Below are 20963 nucleotides of genomic sequence, written 5' to 3'. Positions count from 1 at the left end.
TTCATATTTTTGATGGTCAGCGGTCATATCCAAAGCAAGTGTGAATTAAGGCAAATAACCCGGCGAAAAGCATGACTTAATTTGCATTTCAGGGTCTTTGTAGCCTGTGTTATCCAGATAATTGTCTCGCTTCTGTGTCTGCTCTACCGGTACACCAGCATGCAGCACCTCTCCAGTTCGTTGATAGATCTCGACGGGTGACTCTGATGGCGCCAGTTTTTGTTTTTGTTTTTTAAGACAGAGTTTCACTTTATAGCCCAGGTGTGATCTCGGCTCACCGCAGCCTCTGCCTCTTGGGTTCAAGTGATTCTCATGCCTCAGTCTCCTAAGGAGCTGGGATTACAGGTGCCTGCCACCACGCCTGGCTAATTGTTCTGTTATTTTTAGTAGAGACAGGGTTTCACCGTGTCTCAAACTCCTGACCTCAAGTAATCTGCCCACCTTGGCCTCCCAAAGTGCTGGGATTACAGGCATGAGCCACCGTGCCTGGCCTGATGGCACCAGTTTTGTGGATCTCAGTGTTTCTTTTCATATCTAAGAACTGGGTCTTCTTGTCCCCCTCCATCTACCCCAAAAAAAAGTACTTCAAGGAAGCATGGACAAAAATGTCCTCAGACGCTTAGAACTGACATGAGGCAATCACGTTCTTCAGTGTGGCGCTCTGTGGATGTTTGGGGAAGTAATTTGGAAAATGAGTAGAGAGCAGGGCTCCCCAGCCCCCAGTCCATGGACCTGTGGGCTATTGGGAACGGGGCCTCACAGCAGGAGGTAAGCAGGGGGTGAGGGAGCGAAGCTTCGTGTGTATTTATAGCCGCTCCCCATCGCGCCCATCGCCTCCCCAGCTCTGCCGCCTGTCAGATCAGCGGCAGCGTTAGGTTCTCATAAGAGTGCGGACCCTGTTGTGAACCACATGTGCAAGGGATGTAGGCTGCGAGCTCCTTATGAGAATCTAATGCCCGATGATCTCTCACCGTCTCCACCCCCCCAAAAGGGACTGTCTGGTTGCAGGAAAACAAGCTCAGGCTCCCACTGATTCTACATGATGGTGAGTTGTATAATTATTTCATTATATATCACAATGTAATAATAAAAATAAAGTACATAATAAATGTAGTGCGCTTGAACCATCCCCAGACCAACCCCGCCCCCCTAACCAGGCCATGGAAAAATTGTCTTCCACAAAACTGGTCCCTGGTACTGAGAAGGTTGGGGACAGTAGAGGGTTGGATATGGGTCCCTGGTACTGAGAAGGTTGGGGACAGTAGAGGGTTGAATATGGGTCCCTGGTACTGAGAAGGTTGGGCACAGTAGAGGGTTGAACATGGGTCCCTGGTACTGAGAAGGTTGGGGACAGTAGAGGGTTGAATATGGGTCCCTGGTACTGAGAAGGTTGGGGACAGTAGAGGGTTGAATATGGGTCCCTGGTACTGAGAAGGTTGGGGACAGTAGAGGGTTGATATGGGTCCCTGGTACTGAGAAGGTTGGGGACAGTAGAGGGTTGGATATGGGTCAAAGCTGGTCCCTGGTACTGAGAAGGTTGGGGACAGTAGAGGGTTGGATATGGGTCCCTGGTACTGAGAAGGTTGGGGACAGTAGAGGGTTGAATATGGGTCCCTGGTACTGAGAAGGTTGGGGACAGTAGAGGGTTGGATACGGGTTGGTTCACAGTGGACTGTTTCAAAGCCACTAAATTGTGCAGACTGGCTCCTGAGCTGCTGGAGGGGAAGCAGGTTGTGGATACACACCTGGCGTTGGCTCCAGCATCCCTAGCAGGACGCGCAACCCAGAATCAGTACTCAGGATATGTTGGTTGGCCAAAGGGACAAATCTCCTGCAGGCAGCTGGCTTTCTTCGTGTAGGCAGCGTCATGCCACGGGTACTGAGACAAGACTTAGGTGAGCAGCTCAGCCACGATATAAATCTCTAAGATCCGCCTCGATACAAAGCTGTAAGATTCACGTTCACCTACAGCAGCTGATGCCAGCTGGGAGTGACTGTGACCCCCCCTTGTCACCTTTAGGGGACACTGGCAATGTCTGGAGACATTTTTATGGCTTTTGCAGCTGGAGAGGAGGGTGATACTGGCATCTAGTGGTAGAAGCCAGGATCGCTGCTAACATCCTGCAGTGCCCAGAACAGCGCCCTGCCCCCAGCAGACAGCTCTGTGACGCCACACGTCTGTAGTGCTGAGTCTGAGAAGCCGTGACTTAAGGCGGTAGTTGAGATCGGAATAGTTACCATCTTACCCATGCGATTGTTTCCTAACATGCTCGCTGCTGTGTCCAATTTAAGTGACAGTTTCCGAAATATATTTGCACAGTTTATAAATTCCAATTCCTTGACTTTCTGATAAATGTGCTCATCCTGGACTTGTTTTCAAGAAGCTGCTGCTGAGGAGGCTTCCACCCCGAAGCGAGAACAGTTCCCAGGAGAGATGCTTCCTGGCGCCTGCGGAGAAACCACAGCCCGAGTCAAAGAGGAGGTGGATGAAGGCGTGACCTGTGAAATGCTCCTCAACATGATGGATAAGTGAGAGGGATTCAGGTTGCATGTTCACTGCCCATAATTCCTAAAGCAAGTTAGAAGTTTTTAGCATTTAAAGCGTGAAGTGCTCCTCCACATGATGGATAGGTGAGAGTCAGGTTGCATGTGCTGTCTCTAATCCCTAAAGCAAGTTAGACATTTTTAGCATTTTCTTTGAAACAATTAAGTTCATGACAATGGACGACACAAGTTTGAAGTAGTGTCTAGAATTGTTCTCCTGTTTTTAGCTGGATATTTCAAAGAAACATTGCAGGTATTTTATAAAAGTTTTAAACCTTGAATGAGAGGGTAACACCTCAAACCTATGAATTCATTCACTTGATATTGGCAAGGTGGCCCACAATGAATGAGTAGTGATTTTTGGATATTTCAAAATAGTCTAGACCAGCTAGTGCTTCCACAGTCAAAGCTGGAAATTTTTATGTTGCATTATATACACCCATGATATTTCTAATAGTATGGTTTTAAACGTTAAAGACAAATTTTATATTTTTATACAAATGAATTTTCTACAAAATTTAAAGCTACCATAATGCTTTTAATTAGTTTCTAAATTCAACAAAAAATGTTTTAATCTTATAAAAAGGAAAACTAAGTAGGAAACGAAAAACTAGACTAGAAAACAAAGAATACATCTATTTTACTTTGGTATTATAGGAGCAGGGTTCACCTTTAGATTTTTGTGTTCTCTTTCAATTATGTTCCTTGGCAGGTATGAAATTGCCCTGGTTACATTCCATTCTTGCTTATTAGTATTTCACTCCATAACCCTTTTTTCTGCTAACACTACTCTTTTTATATTTTTAAAATAATTGGCAGAGTGAGAAGAAACATCAAATCAGATAATGCAAATGTGTGGCTGTAAGGAATCTGTACTTTTCATAATGCCCAGTGATTACTGAGGATCTCTCTCTTGCCAACTGACAAGACTTTCCCACCCTCAAGCAGCGTGAGAGGTGCCTCTTTAACACTTGAAATTCATTTCTATCTTTATACGGAGCCAGATTTTTCTTCGTTCTTAGTCCAGCAGTTTCTTTTGCTGCGACCCTCTCTCCGCCCCAGTATTTCAAGATCATTGATAGGTCCTAAATTCAAATTCTTAAGATATGGACCTTTTATTGAAAATATCACAAGTTCAGAAGCTCTGTTACACAATGTGAATATGTGGAAATAATTTCCCAGCAGGAAGAGCAATATATTCTCTTTGTACCAGAAAATTAATTCCATTCAACTCACGTGAGATTTAAATTCTGTGGGCCGTAGTATGCCATCATTGTGATTGAATTTTTGCAATAGTTTCTTAATTTGTTTACTGTTATTTAAAGATGTTTTACGTAATTCAATAAAATGAAATGACTTAAAATTGCTATATTTGTTATACGTCACTATTGGTCCTTATAAACGTCTTCTTTGTCTGGAGAGAATGTGGAGAAATTGGAACCTTTTTGCACTGTTGGTGGGGATGTGAAATGGTGCAGCCACTGTGGAAAGCAGTATGGCATTTTCTCAAAAAAAAAATGAAAATAGAATTAGTATCTGACCCACCAGTCCCACTGCCAGATATACCGTGTACCCAGAAGAACTAAAAGCAGGGTCTCAAAGAGGTATTTGCACACCCATGTTCATAGCAGCATTATTCAAAAATAGTCAAAGATGGAAGCCACCCAAGTTCCATGGACAGGTGAGTGGATAAACAATGTGGTATATACATGCGGTGGAATATTATGCAGCCTCAAAAAGGAAGGAGACCCTCACACATGCTGCAACATGGGGAACCGTGAGGACATTATGCTGAGTGAAATCAGCTAGTCACAAAAGGACTAGTATTATATGATCTCACTTATAGGAGGTATCTAGAGTAGTCAGATTCATGGAGACAGATGGTAAAGTGATGTTTGCCAAGCACTGAGGGGTGAGAGGAGAATGGAGAGTTAGTGTTTAATGGACACAAGAGTTTATTTGGGATGACGAGGGAGTTCTGGAGATCAGTCGTGGTGATGGCCCCACAACAGTGTGAATCTACCTAATTATTCCACTAAACCATACATTTAAAAATAGTTAAAATGGTAAATTTTATGTTGTATTAGTCCTTTCTCACATGGCTATAAAGATATACCTGAAACTGGGTCATTTATAAAGAAAAGTGTTTTAATTGACGCACAGTTCCGCAGGCTGTACAGGAAGCATGATATTGGCATCTGCCCAGCTTCTGGGGAGGCCTCAGGAAACTTACAATCAAGGCGGATGGCGAAGGGGGAATAGGGACGTCACATGGTGAAAGCAGGAGTGAGAGTGGGGAGGTGCCGCACTCTTCTAAGCGACCAGATCCCGTGAGAACTGCCGCTGTCATGAGGACAGCAACAAGGGGATGGTACTAAATCATTCCTAAGAAATCGCCCCCATGATCCAGTCCCCTCCCACCAGGCCCTGCCTCCAACATTGGGGATTAGAATTCAACGTGAGCTTTGACCAGAGACAAATGTCCAAACTATATCGTGTATTTTACTATGACCAAATGTATTTTAATTTCAAAAACAGATAACATAAACATGTTTGAAAATGCAAGCCAAGTTAGTATCTAAACACTATTTTAAATAAATAAATAAAACTCCTAGGCCGGGTGCAGTGGCTCACTCCTGTAATCCCAGCACTTTGGGAGGCCGAGGCAGATGGATGACCTGAGGTCAGGAGTTTGAGATCAGCTTGGCCAACATGGTAAAAATCCCACCTCTATTAAAAATACAAAAATCAGCCAGGTGTGATGGCAGGCACCTGTAATCCCAGCTACTTGGGGAGCGGTGGAGGCAGGAGAATCACTTGAACCCAGGAGGCGGAGGTTGCAGTGAGCCGAGATTGTGCCACTGCCTTCCAGCCTGGGAAACAGAGTGAGACTCCGTCTCAATATCAAAGCTCCTATAAACCCAGTTTTATAAATAGTTGCAGTGTTTCGTGTGTGTAACACCTGTTGAGATGTAAAACAATTCAGATGAGATGATCAGTACTTACTCAATTACATGCGTGACTCTCACCCACATCTAGCAAGAAGGTGCAACACCTGGTCCTCAAGTGCAGTTAGTGCCTTTGGTTCCGAAACAGAAGCAGTGGCAATAGTGCCCGCAAGAGGGCAGTCGCTTCTGCCTTTTCCAATATTGAGACGGATTCACTATTGGAGACTACAAGCACTCAACGTTATAGCAAAGTCTTGGTAATTTTATTAATTCTGTGATACAGAAAGAAAATCTTTTCCTCACCAAGGAAGAGAAGGGACCTTTGCAAAACCTGGGAGTGAGGACACTAGTTGGATCTGAGTTCGTGAATGCTTGTTGAGTGACATGCTTTTGCTTAAAATAGTTTTGAGATCCAGCAGGAAATAATTTCAAAATGTACACGTCTTGCACAGTTTAACGTCTCTGTTTTGCAGGGAGTGGGTGTTTAAATGACAACATTGTTTGACAACAGTTTTACTATATAAAGGATGGCTTTTAAACAAACCTAAGACCTGGCTGATGCATGTTCACAGCCTCTATTGTTTGAGATCAGTCCCTGAAAAGGCTGGATAGGTGTGATGAAACTGAAGTCATTTTATATGATAAAGTTGGACAGCCTATCTTTTGAAAATGGCACAATATTTTCCAGATATTATTTCCAGTATAAATGTTTACTTTTTTCTGATACCATTGAATAGTCCCTGTCTATGCATTCTGTATGACTATTATAATAGTCACTAATGGGCATTGTTACTCCTGCTTAAATATGTTCCATTCAAGCCTTGGGACATTTGGCTTACCAAATCAGCTTTCCGCATCTCCTCATGCTTTCACTGCAGCTTATTTTTAATTGAGAGTATCACATAAACAAAGATTTTAAGTGGCAGCCTGGTTTATGCTATTTTTAGTAACTTTTGAATCATTTCCAAGGCATGGGTGTGATTATGAACCTGGTTCCTTTAAATCATTATCTTTTAAAGTATGCATTTTAAGATGCATATGTTCGTTTTTCTGGGCATAGCAGATAGAGTACTATATGGGATGCTCACTTCGCTTTGTCAGGACAAAAAGTGCTATCAACAAACTTAGTTAGGCTGGGCCAGGTGGCTCATGCCTGTAATCCTGCACTTCGGAGGACCTAGGTGGGAAGGGTTGCTTGAACCCAGGAGTTCAAGACCAGTCTGGGCAACATGGTGAAACCATGTCTTTACAAAAAATAAATAGATATATATACACACACACACACACACACAAATTAGCTGGATGCGGTGGTATGCACCTACAGTCCTAGCTACTCAGGAGGCTGAGATGGGAGGATCACTTGATCCTGGGCGGTTGAGGGTGCAGTGCCTGAGGCTGCTTGCACCACTGCACTCCAGCCTGAGTGACACAGCAAGACCCTGTTTCAAACAAACACTCAATTGCACCACAGTGGATGAAAGCTGGCTGCAGAGTTCATAGAGAAAGGCTGTGAATAGCTCCTCTCAGGAGCAACTGTGAGCCTAAACACACGCTTCTATAGTTCCCTTTAATAAAGTATGACCGTGTGTACATGAGTCCAACGGTTCCTGACTAAAAGACTCATTCTGGTCATTGCTATACTCATAACCTAAGGCCTGAACTATCGGAAGCAGTAAAATGGCAGAAAATAACATACTAGACAATGAATTACTTTTTTTTTGAGATGGTCTTGCTTTGTTACCCAGGTTGGAGTACCGTGGTGCAATCTTGGCTCACTGCAACCTCTGCCTCCTGGGCTCAAGCAATCCTCCCACCTCAGCCTCCTGAGTAGCTGGGACTACAGGTGCACGCCGCCACACCTGGTTAATTTTTGTAATTTTTGTAGAGAAGGGGTCTCGCCACGTTACTCAGGCTGGTCTCAAACACCTGGGCTCAAGCAGTTGGCCCACCTCAGCATCGCAAAGTGCCGGGATTACAGGTGTGAGACACCATGCCTGGCAACAATGAGTTACTTTAAATCAGCCTCCATGGGTTACTAGATTCCATAGAAAAAGGTGTGTTTTCTCTTGCTTTTCCAGGGTAGCCCCTTCACCTAATGGCTGTGTGACAACTTCAACACATACTTGTGTATGGAAAAAAGCCCATCCGGCGTTTTCACAGCGTGAGAACCGCTTACCTCCCAATGGGGAGAGTAACATGCTTGCGGCGCTAAAATTATCTGTGAATACGACAAAATTTTAAGAGGGATCCAAGGATTTTTCTATTAGATAAAAAAAAAATCATTGTGTCAGTTAAATAATTTTTCTTAAGCAGAAAACAAAACGCTTGTTACACAGGCATGCCCAGATTTACCGATCATATAGAAGCAGTTAGATCCAGCTGCCCTGGAGTTCAAAAATTGATTTAGAATGGATACAAATGCGCCTGTTCTGTCTCTGCAGCAGAGCATCAGTAAGTAGTCTGCAGCCTCCTGCTTGCAACCGCTGAGAAAAAAGCTGATATTTAAAAGTCTTCTTCCGAGAAGGCGGAAGGAGTCAGAGTTTCATCAACGGATGTACCCAATTGAGCCACCAGCTCCCTGGCACACTCACTCCCAGGACAAACACTGGAGGCCTCAGGATCAGCCCCATGTGACTTCGAGCTCAGCAGCCTCCCGGAAACATGGCCATGATTGCTGATCTCACTCTGTTTTAACTTTGGGTGCCTGCAATTTTAGAATGCGATCCCAAGAATGTTGATACACAATATCCTATATAGCCCCGTGTTACAGTTGACTACGAACATCCGATTGCCTCAGAGACACTGGAATTAAAATGCAAGTAATTTTTTTTTTTTTTGAGACGAAGTCTCGCTCTGTCACCCAGGCTGGAGTGCAGTGGTGCAATCTCGGCTCACTGCAAGCTCCGCCTCCCGGGTTCAAGCCATTCTCCTGCCTCAGCCTCTCGAGTGGCTGGGACTACAGGTGCGTGCCACCACGTCTGACTAATTTTTTCTATTTTTAGTAGAGATGGGGTTTCACCATGTTAGCCAGGATGGTCTCGATCTCCTAACCTTGTGATCTGCCTGCCTTGGCCTCCCAAAGTGTTGGGATTATAGGCGTGAGCCACCGCGCCCGGCCAAAATGCAAGTAATTTTTAACGAAAGGGTGAGAAGGATAGTAGGGTGTCCTTCTATCCGATAGTAGTAGCTGTCGGGCAGCTGTGGACGGAGGGAGAGCCTGGTTTTTGACTGGAACACGTGGGGATCCACCTCCGTGCGCCTATGGGTGGCAGCCAGTCCCTGTGGGGTGCTTCCCGCTACAGGCAGCCTGGGCAGAGTCCCTGGATCCCCTCACTTGGAGGTGTGCTTCTCGCTGGGTCACCAGTGGCTCCATCTGCCTGGGCCCACATGCTCCTTCCTCCTGCCGCGTGGCCCTGCTCAAGTCTTGACATGTGACACCCCTGGCCTTCCTCTGATCCCACCATCTGGAGGTGCAAGCCCAGCTCCCCCACCTGACATTCAAGGCCCTCAACCACAGTGGCTCATAAATCTCTCTGGGCCTAGGTATCATCTAGGGAGCTTGTAAAAAGTACAGATTCAGGAACACTCCCTCCCCTACCCGTAGACCCCCAGAAACAGGATCTCGGGAGTGGCACAGGAGCACTGGCCCCAGAGGCCACCTGCTCTCCAGTCTGCGTTTCTTTCCTGCTTTCACAGATGTTTGAAAAACCGGAGATTCTCTCAGTAGCCAGGCCCTTAGCATTTTATTCTGGGTGGTTCAACCCAAAAGAGCAATGCAGCATCTCTCTGCTGGCCTGTCACCCGGTCTTTGTTCCAGAGCCTCTGGAAGTGGCACATGACTCGTGCTGTGGAATTTGCCAGGCCTCCTCCACGGAGTGACCAGCACGATTGCATGCCCAGGTGACATGGCGGGGGAGCCAACAAGACCCCAGTTTTGCAGTGGCCAGGGAAGGCCCGGGGGACGGGAGGAAGGCAGCAAGAAGACTCGGGGTCTGACTACACAGAGTTTCCTCTTCCACCTGGAGGCAGATGCGGTCACGTGCAGTGTGGGTAGGATTCATCAACTGTGGAATTCGTCTGTCTGACTCTGCGAGTTTGTCTGGAGCTTGTTTGGTCTTATATCTGGATGATATTCCACCCTTGGTGATACGGACCCATTTCCAAATAAGCGCGGCTGGTGCTCTTTAAAAATTATCCTTACCATGTATTGCAACGAGCGGGATGACTTCAGATGTTTGGATGGATGGATGCAGACAGGTAGATAATTCATGATAGATATATATATTTTTAATTCCACAAAGAATCAGAAATCAGTCATGAGAAGGTGAGGCCTCCACTTGGGCAAATGGAAGTGAGTTTCCTTACACAGCTTTTGAGCTCAGTGAAGTGCAAAGCGGAATTCTTAGTACAATTTTCTAACAATGCATTGTTTTACATATTTTTAGGTCTTTAAATTTAAAAACTTTTTTGGGGTATAACTTACAGTAAAATTCCCACTTTTAAGATCTATGAGTTTTGACAAATGAATAGTCACGTAATCACGGCTTCAGTCAAGACACAGGGCACCTCCATCTCCCTAGGCATCCCACTGTTAGCTCCCAAAATTAGAACAAGGACCCCCTTTTTTAGGGGCCTGTGGACCCCACACATAAAAAGCCCTGAGTTCCTTCAAAAAGAAATCCAGACATCTAGCCCCAAAAGTAAAGAACTTACTAAAACAAAATAATAACCTAAGACGACAGCGAAAAGAGTTCAAAGTCCCCAAAATGTTTACCTTCCCTGTAAAACCGAGACAACATCTTAATGTATGTTACCGAGTTGTCGTTCAAAAACTCAAAACCCCTCTAAGATCTCCCATCAGACAGATCCAGACACATAAACCTCAAATTTAAGAAAAGTAAAAGCTAAACTTTAGTTCTAAGTTTTTTCTTGAGGGGCTTAAGAAAGTCACTCCCCCTAGTCAGTGAACATTTTTCTACTGACCCCAGATTGTTAAACAAAGCTGCTCTTCCTTAACCAATTGCAAATCAGAAAATCTTTGAATCGATCTACAACCTGTAAGCCCGCACTTGAAGACATCCCGCCCTTTTTAAGTCTAAACCAACATAGAACCCTCATATATTAATTTATAATGTTGCCTGTAACTGTTACTTTCCAATAACTTACCCCCACCTTTAAAAATCCTAACTTGCAAGTCATTGGGGAGGTCAGACTTAAAATATTCAGCTGCCTAGTTCTTCATACTCGACACCCTACAATAAAAACCTTTCTTCCTATCACTGGAAACCTTGGTGTAAATACCCAGTTTGACGATGGCAAACAGACCCCAGTTTGGTTCTATTATACTCCTTTGTAGTCAAGCACTACCCCTACTCCCAGCACCCAGCACCAGATTTTATTTCAATTGTCTTAGATAGTTTTGTCTTTTCCAGAATGTCACATAGCTGGAATTCTACACTATATATTTGAGTGTGGCTTCTTTCATTCAACAAAGACTTCGAGATTCTTTCTGCTGTTTCGTGGCTCACTGTTCCTTTCTTTTGATTGTTGAGCGATATTCCATTGTCTGATCGCGCCACAATTGCTTCATCATTCACGTGTTCAAGGACGTTGGCTTTCTTTCCAATTTGAGAGGTTTATGAATTAAGCCATTATAAACATTTGCATACAGGTTTTGTGTAAACAGGTATTTTTCTTTCCCTTGGGCAAATACCTAGGGTGAGATTTCTAAGTCACGAGGTAGATGCATGTTTATAAGAAACTGCCAAACCGTCTTCGGACGTGAATGCACCACTCTGCACTCCCACCAGCAAGGTCCCAGCATGCCCATTGCCCCATTAGAAATATTGGCCACCACTTGGCACTGTCAGACTTTTTTTTTTTTTTTAACAGAGTCTCATTCTGTCACCCAGGCTGGAGTGCAGTGGCGTGATCTCTGCTGGCTGCAACCTCTGCCTACCGGGCTCAAGCAATTCTCCTGCTTCAGCCTCCCGAGTAGCTGGGAGTGTGTGCCACCATGCCCAGTCAATTTTTGTATTTTGAGTAGAGACAGGGTTTCACCATTTTGGCCAGGCTGGTCTGTCACTGCTGATCTCAAGTAATCCACCTGCCTTGGCCTCCCAAAGTGCTGGGATTACAGGCGTGAGTCACCACACCCAGTCACGCTTTTGTTTTCATTTTTATTTTTATTTTATTTATTATTATTATAATTATATTATAATGTTAATATTATATAATAATATAATATAATATTAATATCATATAATATAATATTATATTATAATATTAAAATATTATTATAATTATATAATAATATACTTATTATTAATATTATATTATATTATTATAATAATGTTATATTATTATTATTATTATTATATTTGACATGGAGTCTCACTCTGTCTCCCAGGCTGGAGTGCAGGGGCCGCAATCTCAGCTCCCTGCAAGTTCCGCCTCCAGGGTTCACGCCATTCTCCTGCCTCAGCCACCGGAGCAGCTGGGACCCCAGGTGCCCGCCACCATGCCTGGCTAATTCTTTTTGTTGTTGTATTTTCAGTAGAGACGGAGTTTCACTATGTTAGCCAGGATGGTCTCAATCTCCTGTCCTCGTGATCCGCCTGCCTGAGCCTCCCAGAGTGCTGGGATTACAGGCGTGAACCACAGCGCCTGGCCTTGTTTTTGTTTTTAATTTTAACCTTTCTACTACGCATATAGTGACATCTCACTGCAGTTTTAATTTGCATTTCACTAATAGCCAAAGATTTGGAAAATCTTTTCACATGCTTATTTGCCATCTGCAGATGGTTTCTGGTGAGGTGCCTGTTCATAGCTTTTGACATTTTATACTCTGGGTTGAGAGTTATTTATGTATTCTGGACACAAGTTCTTTATCAGACATACGTTTTGTAAATACTTTCTCCCAGTCTGTGTCTTGTTTTTCATTCGCTTAATGGTGTCTTTCAAACAGCAAATATTTTTTTCAGTTTTGATGAAGTCTAATTTATCTGTTTTTCTTTGATGAATCATTCTTTTGGTGTCATATCTAAGAAATCTTTTGCATAACTCAAGATCACGAAGGTCTTTTCCTAGGTTTACTTCTAGAAGTTTCATAATGTTATGTTTTACATTTAAGTCTGTGATCCATTTTGAGCCAAATATCACTTATGACCCAAAGTGTGGATCAATGTTCGCTTTTCCACACATGGCTGATGTATTGTTTTAGCACCATTTATTTTAAAAACTATCCCTTGTCCCTTGACTTCTCTTTGCAGCTGTGTTAAAATGTATTGACAGGCATGGTGGCTCACGCCTGTAATCCCAGCACTTTGGGAGGCCGAGGCAGGCAGATTGCCTGAGCTCAGGAGTTTGAGACCACCCTGGGCAACTTGGTGAAACCCCGTCTCTACTAAAATACAAAAAATTAGCTGGGTGTGATGGCGCACACCTGTAGTCCCTGCTACTCGAGAGACTGAGGCACAAGAATGTCTTGAGCCCTGGAGGCAGAGGTTGTCGTGAGCCAAGATCATGCCATTGCACTCCAGCTTGGGCTACAGTGAGAATTCATCTCAAAAAAAAAAAAAAAAAAGGATTGGCCACATGTGTGGGTGTTTTAGCTCCATTCTTTCCGAAGCTAGCCCTTCATCAGAACCAGGCTGTCTTGATGATGACAGTTGCAAATTGTGCTGCTATAAACATGCACGTGCTGTGCAAGTGTCTTTTTTCATATAATGAGTTATTTTCCTCTGGGTAGATACCTAGTAATGGAACGGCTGGATCAAATGGTAGTTCTACTTTTAGTTCTTTAAGGATTCTCCATACTGGTTATACTAGTTTACATTCCCACCAGCAGTAAAAGTGTTCCCTTTTTATCACATCCACACCAACACCTATTTTTTTATTTTTTAATTATGGCCATTCTTGCAGGAGTAAGGTGGCATCTCATTGAGGTTTTAATTTGTATTTCTCTGATAATTAGTGACATTGAGCATTTTGTCATCTGTTTGTTGGTCATTTGTTTTTTTTTTTTTTTTTTGAGAATTGTCTGTTGATGCTCTTTACCCACTTTTTGATGGGATCATTTGTTTTCTTCTTGCTGGTTTGTTTGAGTTCCTTGTAGATTCTGGATATTAGTCCTTTGTCACATGCATAGTTTACAAATATTCTGTCCCACTCTGTGGGTTGCCTGTTTACTCTGATTATTTATTTTTCTGTGCAGAAACTTCTTAGTTTAATTAAGTCCCATCTATTTATTTTTGTTTTTGTTGCATTTGCTTTTGGGTTCTTGGTTATGAACTCTTTGCCCAACCCAATGTCTAGAAGAGTTTTTCCAATATTATCTTCTAGAACTGTTATGGTTTCAGGTCCTAGATTTAAGTCTTTGATCCATCTAGAGTTGATTTTGTATAGAGTGAGAGATGAGGGTCCAGTTTCACTCTTCTCCATGTGGCTTGTCAATCATCCCAGCACCATTTGTTGAATAGGGTGTCTTTCCCCACTTTATGTTTTTGTTTGCTTTGTCAAAGATCAGTTGGCTTTAAGTATTTGACTGTATTTCTGGATTCTCTATTATATTACATTGGTCTACATACCTGTTTTTATACCAGAATCATGCTGTTTCGATAAGGATGGCCTTGCAGTATAGTTTGAGGACTATGTAATGTGTGCCTCCAGAGTTGTTCTTTTTGCTTAGTATTGCTTTGGCTACACAGGCTCTTCTTGAATGTAAATGGCCTAAATGTTCCACTTAAAAGATACAGAATGGCAGAATGGCTAAAAATCTACCAACCAAGTATCAGCTGTCTTCAGGAGGCTCACCTAACACACAGGACTTAAGGTAGAGGGGTGGAAAAAGATAATCCATGCAAGTGGAAACCAAAAGTAAGCAGGAGTAGCTATTCTTATATCAGACAAAACAGACTTTAAAGCAACAACAGTGGGGGAAAAAAACACAAAGAGGGACATTATATAATGGTAAAAGGATGAGTCCAACAGGAAAATATCACAATTCTAAATATATATGCACCTAACACTGGAGCTCCCAAATTCATAAAACAATTACTACTAGACTTCAGAAATGAGATTGATGGCAACACAATAGTAGTGGCAAACTTCACTGTACTCCACTGACAGCACTAGACATGTCATCAAGACAGTCAGCAAAGAAACAATGGACTTAAACTATACCCCAGAAGAATGGACTTAACAGATAGTTACAGGTAGGTAGATACTTAACAGATAGTTACAGGTAGGTAGATACTTAACAGATCGTTACAGGTAGGTAGATACTTAACAGATCGTTACACCAACTGCAGAATAGACGTTCTCTTCACCAGCACATGGAGCATTCTCCAGGACAGACCATGTGATAGGCCACAAAACAAGTCTCAGTAAATTGACGAAAATCAAAATCATCTCGAGTAGCCTTGTAGGCACTCTTTATCAGATTGAGGGCATGTTTTAAATTTTCTATTTATTCTATTTATTTTCTCTTTACTCTCTCTATATATTTACTTATTTCTATTTTATTTAAATGACTTATGTCTTTATATTTTAAATGGGTGTTTATTATTTATATAGTTTCTTTTTCATCCAGTCCACCCATCTTTGTTTTCCATTGGTATATTTGGACCACTTACATGTAATGTTATTATTTATGTAGTTGTATTATTTTCTCTTTTTCCTTACCTTTCCTTTTTGGATTACTTTTTATGGCCCATCAGAGCCTCGGGCTGTCTCTGTGGGTTCCTGAGGGGTGACCATGTGCTGTCCTCTGTGGCTATGGTGAGAATGGGATTACAGTGCTTCATACAGCCTGGCACAGCAGGCAGCAGAGGTGGGCCCCTGGTAAGTGCTCTCCTCCAACAACCCGCTAACAGTGGACTTTCAGCTTCTCTGTACTCTGTTAGGAGAAACAACTCCAAGCCACGATGAACCTCAGAGCACAGAGCAGGCCCCAGTGAGCAAACTGGACAGGACTGAAGTCAGCGGGGCCTTTTGATAGGACCCAGCAAGCTGGCAAACAGGCTTCCACTGCTCTTGACAGTATCCTTTTTGTAAGTGGAAGGAAGATACACATAAAATTGGCCATCTTAGCCATGATAAGTACAGTTCAGGGGTGTTAGGCACATTCCCCTTGTTGTACTCCCAATCTCCAGAACTCTTTTCATCTTGCCAAACTAAAACTCTGTCCCCATTAAACATGAACTCCCTATCCCCCTCCATCCAGCCCCTGGAGACCTCCATTCTCCTTCCCATCCCTTATGAATTTCACTACTCTATGTGCCTGGGTTATTTCACTGAGGTTCATCCATGCTATAACCTGTGTCAGAATTTTTTTACCCTTTTAAGGGTGAATAATTTTCCTTTGCATGAGGGGGGATCACATTTTGTTTATCTGTTTATCTATTGATGGACACTTGGGTTAGAAAATTCTCATTTTTAAAACTTGAAGTTTAATTAAATGAGAATGAATCAACACTGGAGAGAGAAAGCATCTCCTCAGAGGGCAGCGAAAGCCCCCCACTCCTGGTGCACATGCCCCAAGGACCACAGCACTATTGAGAAGTCGCCAGAACATGACAGAAGACAAACTGAAATCATGTGTCAGGGTGGGGCTCTGTATTTGTATTGACCTCTTGCCAGGGTGGGGCTTTGTATTTGTATTGACCAGGAGAGGGTCATCCAGGGGCCCAGCTCTGAGAATGTTCCCGACCTGTCTGGAGCCATGCCCCATCCTGCTCTGCTCCATCCTCCCACAAAGCAGCAGCCAGGCAAAACAAATCTCCTGTTTCACCAGGCTCCATGGTAAATGCTGTTGGAACCCCTCAAAGTTTTCTGAAGACTGATTTTGTTCTTATTACTTAAGATTCAGGCCAGGCGCGGTGACTCACGCCTGTAATCCCAGCACTTTGGGAGGCTGAGGCCGGCGGATCACGAGCTCAGGAAATCCAGACCATCCTGGCTAACATGGTGAAACCCCGTCTCTACCAAAAATACAAAAAATTAGCTGGATGTGGTGGCCGGCGCCTGGGGTCCCAGCTACTCGGGAGGCTGAGGCAGGAGAATGGCGTGAACCCGGGAGGCGGAGTTTGCAGTGAGCCGGGATCGTGCCTCTGCACTCCAGCCTGGGCGAAAGGTGAGACGTCTCAAAGAAAATAGATAAATAAATAAATGGTTCGAAGCTTTCCTTGTAACTAAAAAAAGAGGAGAAAAAAGGGTCCTTTTTGTCCCTGACATATGAAAGCCAGCATTTTCTGAGGCAGTTGCCTTCCCTGAGCGGGGCTGAGGGCCGGACCCTGGGCTCCTCCCTTCCTTGACCCTCCCTGCCCGCACCAGGCCTTGCGTTCTCTGGGAAATTGAACTGAACCCTGGTTTCCCGTCAAATCCAACAACTGCCCATCAGCTCAGGATGCCTTGCATAACTATCTGTAGCCTTTGCTCCCCAAATTTACTTACATAATTTAAAAGAAAACTCTACTGTTACCAAAAATGGAAAATCGTTTTCTTAATAAGTAGGAGGGATCCCCCAAAGTGAACACATTGAACCTTCCTTGTTTTTTTAACTTCTATTGGAGACTGGAGCACAGGAGGCTGCTGGTGGAGCCTGCCCACGTGTGAAAGGCAGGCTCACCCCTAAATAAGAAACCTCTTTGTAGTCAGCATTGGAAACTAACTGGAAAGGGCAGACCTGCCTCCACTTGGGACTCTCTGTTTTTAAGTACCGTAGCCGTGCACTTCCAAAACTCACCTTGCAAGGCTGCAAGCCACTTAGAAATGAGTGCTCAAAGCAGAAGGCTTGAACGTGAGGGATGCAGGCTACAGGGCATTTCTGTCCAGCCACCTGCGGGGCCTTCATTCAGCTGCGTTGTCCCTGAGCACTGCACAAGAAGTGCCAAATGCAAGGCCAGTCCAGGGCTCCGGAGTCAAATTAAAACTGTGTCCCACTTCCTGCCCCACCGCTAGGTGACAGTAAGCCCTAGACTTCTAGGACCCCGATTTCCTCAAGCCAATCAATACATGTTAATTGAATGCCCTTCTTAGCTACCAGGGAAACGGGGAAGAGAAAATGTGATTCTCACCGTAAGGATGTCGAAGACCTCTCCTTCCCCTCTCCATCCCCTCTCCTTCCCCTCTCCTTCCCCTCTCCTTCCCCTCTCCATCCCCTCTCCTTCCCCTCTCCTTCCCCTCTCCATCCCCTCTCCTTCCCCTCTCCTTCCCCTCTCCTTCCCCTCTCCTTCCCCTCTCCATCCCCTCTCCTTCCCCTCTCCTTCCCCTCTCCATCCCCTCTCCTTCCCTTCTCCTTCCCCTCTCCTTCCCGTTTCCTTCCTGTTGCTTGGGGTCCTGCAGAGCAGGAGCCCCCCTGCCTGTGTTACAGGACTTCTCTCAGAGGCCTGCTGGGAAGCAACGGCTTTGGGGGGACGCCTGTTTGTAGCCTTTGCCCATTTCCATGCTGGTGGATTTCCTGCTATCCAGAGGACGCATAGGAATGCACGTCTGGACCTAAAGCATTTCCTTCCCGCAAATGCAGCAGAGGTGGCAGCCCCAAGAGCCTGGGGAATGGTGAAGTGCAGTATGCTAATTAGGGAGTGATGTGTCCTGAGGAGCCATTATCTCTGTTTTTAATATAATTCCTTTAATTATACATTTGTATCATTTAATTTTAATATTGGCCATATTTAACAACACATGTGCAAATAATCTCGCCATCAGCGTTTGTGGGTTCGTTTTGGTCAGAACCAGGTGGCACACACCGCTGCCTGCTGAGCCTGCAGAGACAGAAAGTTCCACAGTAGCTCCCCCGACACAGCCCAGGGCAGGGGCTCAGGCAGCGCCTGCACTCTGTTCTCCCTGCCTGCTCTTGGTTGCACCCTCTCGTGTCACTCCAGTCTTAGCGAGGCTCTCCTCTCCTGGTGGCACAGAGGTGGACAACAGTCCCAGGGGGTCCCAGGGGATCCTTGGGGATCCCAGCAGAAGGTCTCTGGCCTCTGGGTCCCAGAGATGTCCTGAACCAAGGGCCATACAGTGCTCGGTTTGGCCAGCCCTGGCCACTCCCCTCCCCTGGGTCTGGAGGTGGAGGGCAGCATTGTGTGGACCAGAGCTGGGGACAGGAGTCCCAGGGAACATCTGGTGGCATTAGAGAACAGAGCGCTGTGACTGTCCGGCAGTCAGAAATATGGAGGGTCCGCCAAAACCTCAGAAGCTCCTGGTCAAAAACTGTACAATCCTGTTTCAGCATTCTGTCGGAGGCTTTACAATCTGGAGATATTTTTAAACCTTTTGGTGCTTGGGGTTGTCAGATTTCGGAAGTAATACACACTTGTTCAACAGGGGAAACGGTAATATTCATGAGGGTGAGTTAATCGCCTCCACAGCTCCTTCCTCCCCCACCTGCGGGGGGCTCCTTCCACGCCCTGCTGCTGGCTGTGCCGACTCAGACACACGTGCACGGTGCAGGGGTTGCTTTGCGTTTGCCGACGTAGACCCAAAACACGCAGGATTCTGCACCTGGCTTTTTTTCACTATGCAGTAAAGCTTGGGGTTCCCTACCAGAGAGAGCCCTGAAAACAGGAGGGTTTGCTCTCGCTAAACTGGAGACTGGGAGCTTTTCATTCATTGCTCTTTCTGAAGGCGTAGAAGAGCAAAGATCTCTTGAGATTTCTAAATTTGGTCAGAGTGTACAGGGCCGTGCAGGGTGCCTGTGTGCTAAAAATACCAGCCCGGGTCTGGGGTGAAGGCTGCGTGCTCAGAGAAGGGGCTGTGGGGAAGATGGCTGGAGGCATACCTGGGGTCCCAAACAAGGCTGCCTCAGCCTCCTCCGAGGGCCGGGGCCTCCCCACACTGACATCCAGGCTGCCAGCCCTGCATATGGCACAAACATGGCTTAGGGAAGCTGCCCCAAATTGAGTAACCCTTCACCTGAGATCCTACACCCCGGGGTTGAACACCACCGCGGGACTGGGATCCTATCTAGGCCTCACCCGCACCGACCTTTACTTATTTCCAACTCACTTTTTAATATCAAATGCATTTATTTCAAAGTAAAATCTCACAGTGCTACAGTACATGGGAAACCTTATCACTTGTCATAAATGGTAATGATAGGTAGATATATGTCTCATATATCAACTGATAATAGGCCAGGCGCAGTGGCTCACACCTATAATTGCAGCACTTTGGGCGGCCGAGGCAGCCAGATCACCTGAGGTCAGGAGTTCGAGACCAGCCTGTCCAACATGGTGAAACCCCATCTCTGCTAAAAACACAAAAATTAGCCAGGCATGGTGGCAGGTGCCTGTAATCTCAGTACTCGGGAGGCTGAGGCAGGAGAACTGCTGGAACTTGGGAGGCGAAGGTTGCAATGAGCTGAGATCACGACATTGCACTCCAGCCCACGTGACAACAGTAAGACTCTGTCTCAAAAAAAAAACTTAAAAATTAAAAAAAAAAATTAGTTGGGCGTGGTAGTGCACACCTGTAATCCCAGCTACTTGGGAGGCTGAGGCAGAAGAATCCCTTGAACCCGGGAGGTGGAGGTTGCAATGAGCCAAGATTGCACCACAGCACTCCAGCCTGGGTGATACAGCGAGACTCCATCTTAAAAATAAAATAAAAATAAATAAATAAATAAAATAATAAATATTATCATTACTGTTATTAACATTTTTGAGTGTTTGCTCTGGGTAGGCACTGTTCTGATACACTAGCATATTAACTGGTTTAATCCTTGCAACAGTCCCTGGGGGAGGTCCAGCATTGCCACCCCCTCCTAATATCCTCATTTTAGAAAAGTAGTTTCGGGCCTCAAAAAGATACGTCGCTGCTAAACCAAAGACCGGGATCACTGAAATCGCAGCGAGACACCTCTGGTGGATTTTGAATCTGAATTTACTTCTGCATTTGCTTTATTCATTCATTCACTGATTCCCTCATCCATTTGTTCAGCAAGTGTCTGCTGAGAACCCACTCTGTGCCCCACACCGGGAAGGCGGGTGAGTGGGTCCTGTCCCAGCCCTCCTTAGTACAACAGGCATGGTGTGGTGGGCACTTCGGAGCCACAGGGTGGGTGGGGAACAGGGTCCCAGCCTAGGCAAGGAGGGTGCTGCTGCGTCAAGTTTCTAAACTTTTAAGGATGAAAATAGGTGAAATAAGGGAAGAAAGGAGGAGGATATGGCAATTCAGGTACATTTTTTAAAAATGGGTGAGGCCGGGCACAATGGCTCACGCCTGTAATCCCAGCACTTTGGGAGGCCGAGGCAGGCAGATTACGAGCTCAGGAGATCGAGACCATCCTGGCTAACACAGTGAAACCCCGTCTCTACTAAAAATACAAAAAATAGCCAGGCATGGTGGCGGGCGCCTGCGGTCCCAGCTACTCGGGAGGCTGAGGCAGGAGAATGGTGTGAATCCAGGAGGCGGAGCTTGCAGTGAGCCGAGATCGCGCCACTGCACTCCAGCCTGGGCGACAGAGCAAGA

The 20963-nt window shown here is 45.1% G+C and overlaps 1 protein-coding gene across 1 annotated transcript in view; it reads left to right on the top strand.

The window, feature by feature from the left end:
* Window positions 1-3901, top strand: part of CTCFL (CCCTC-binding factor like) — a 31722-nt gene extending 27821 nt beyond the window's left edge. Inside the window, exon 10 of the mRNA XM_033186832.1 lies at window positions 2382-3901. Within this exon, the coding sequence (XP_033042723.1) occupies window positions 2382-2533 (152 nt within the window). The 3' untranslated portion in view covers window positions 2534-3901. The remainder of the gene's footprint in view (window positions 1-2381) is intronic.
* Window positions 3902-20963: the final 17062 nt, after the last annotated feature.

Source organism: Trachypithecus francoisi, unplaced genomic scaffold (assembly GCF_009764315.1).
Source record: "Trachypithecus francoisi isolate TF-2019V2 unplaced genomic scaffold, Tfra_2.0 Lachesis_group21, whole genome shotgun sequence".
NCBI lineage: Eukaryota > Metazoa > Chordata > Mammalia > Primates > Cercopithecidae > Trachypithecus > Trachypithecus francoisi.
Note: the sequence above shows the minus strand (reverse complement) of the source record. Positions and strands in the feature narration are given on the sequence as shown.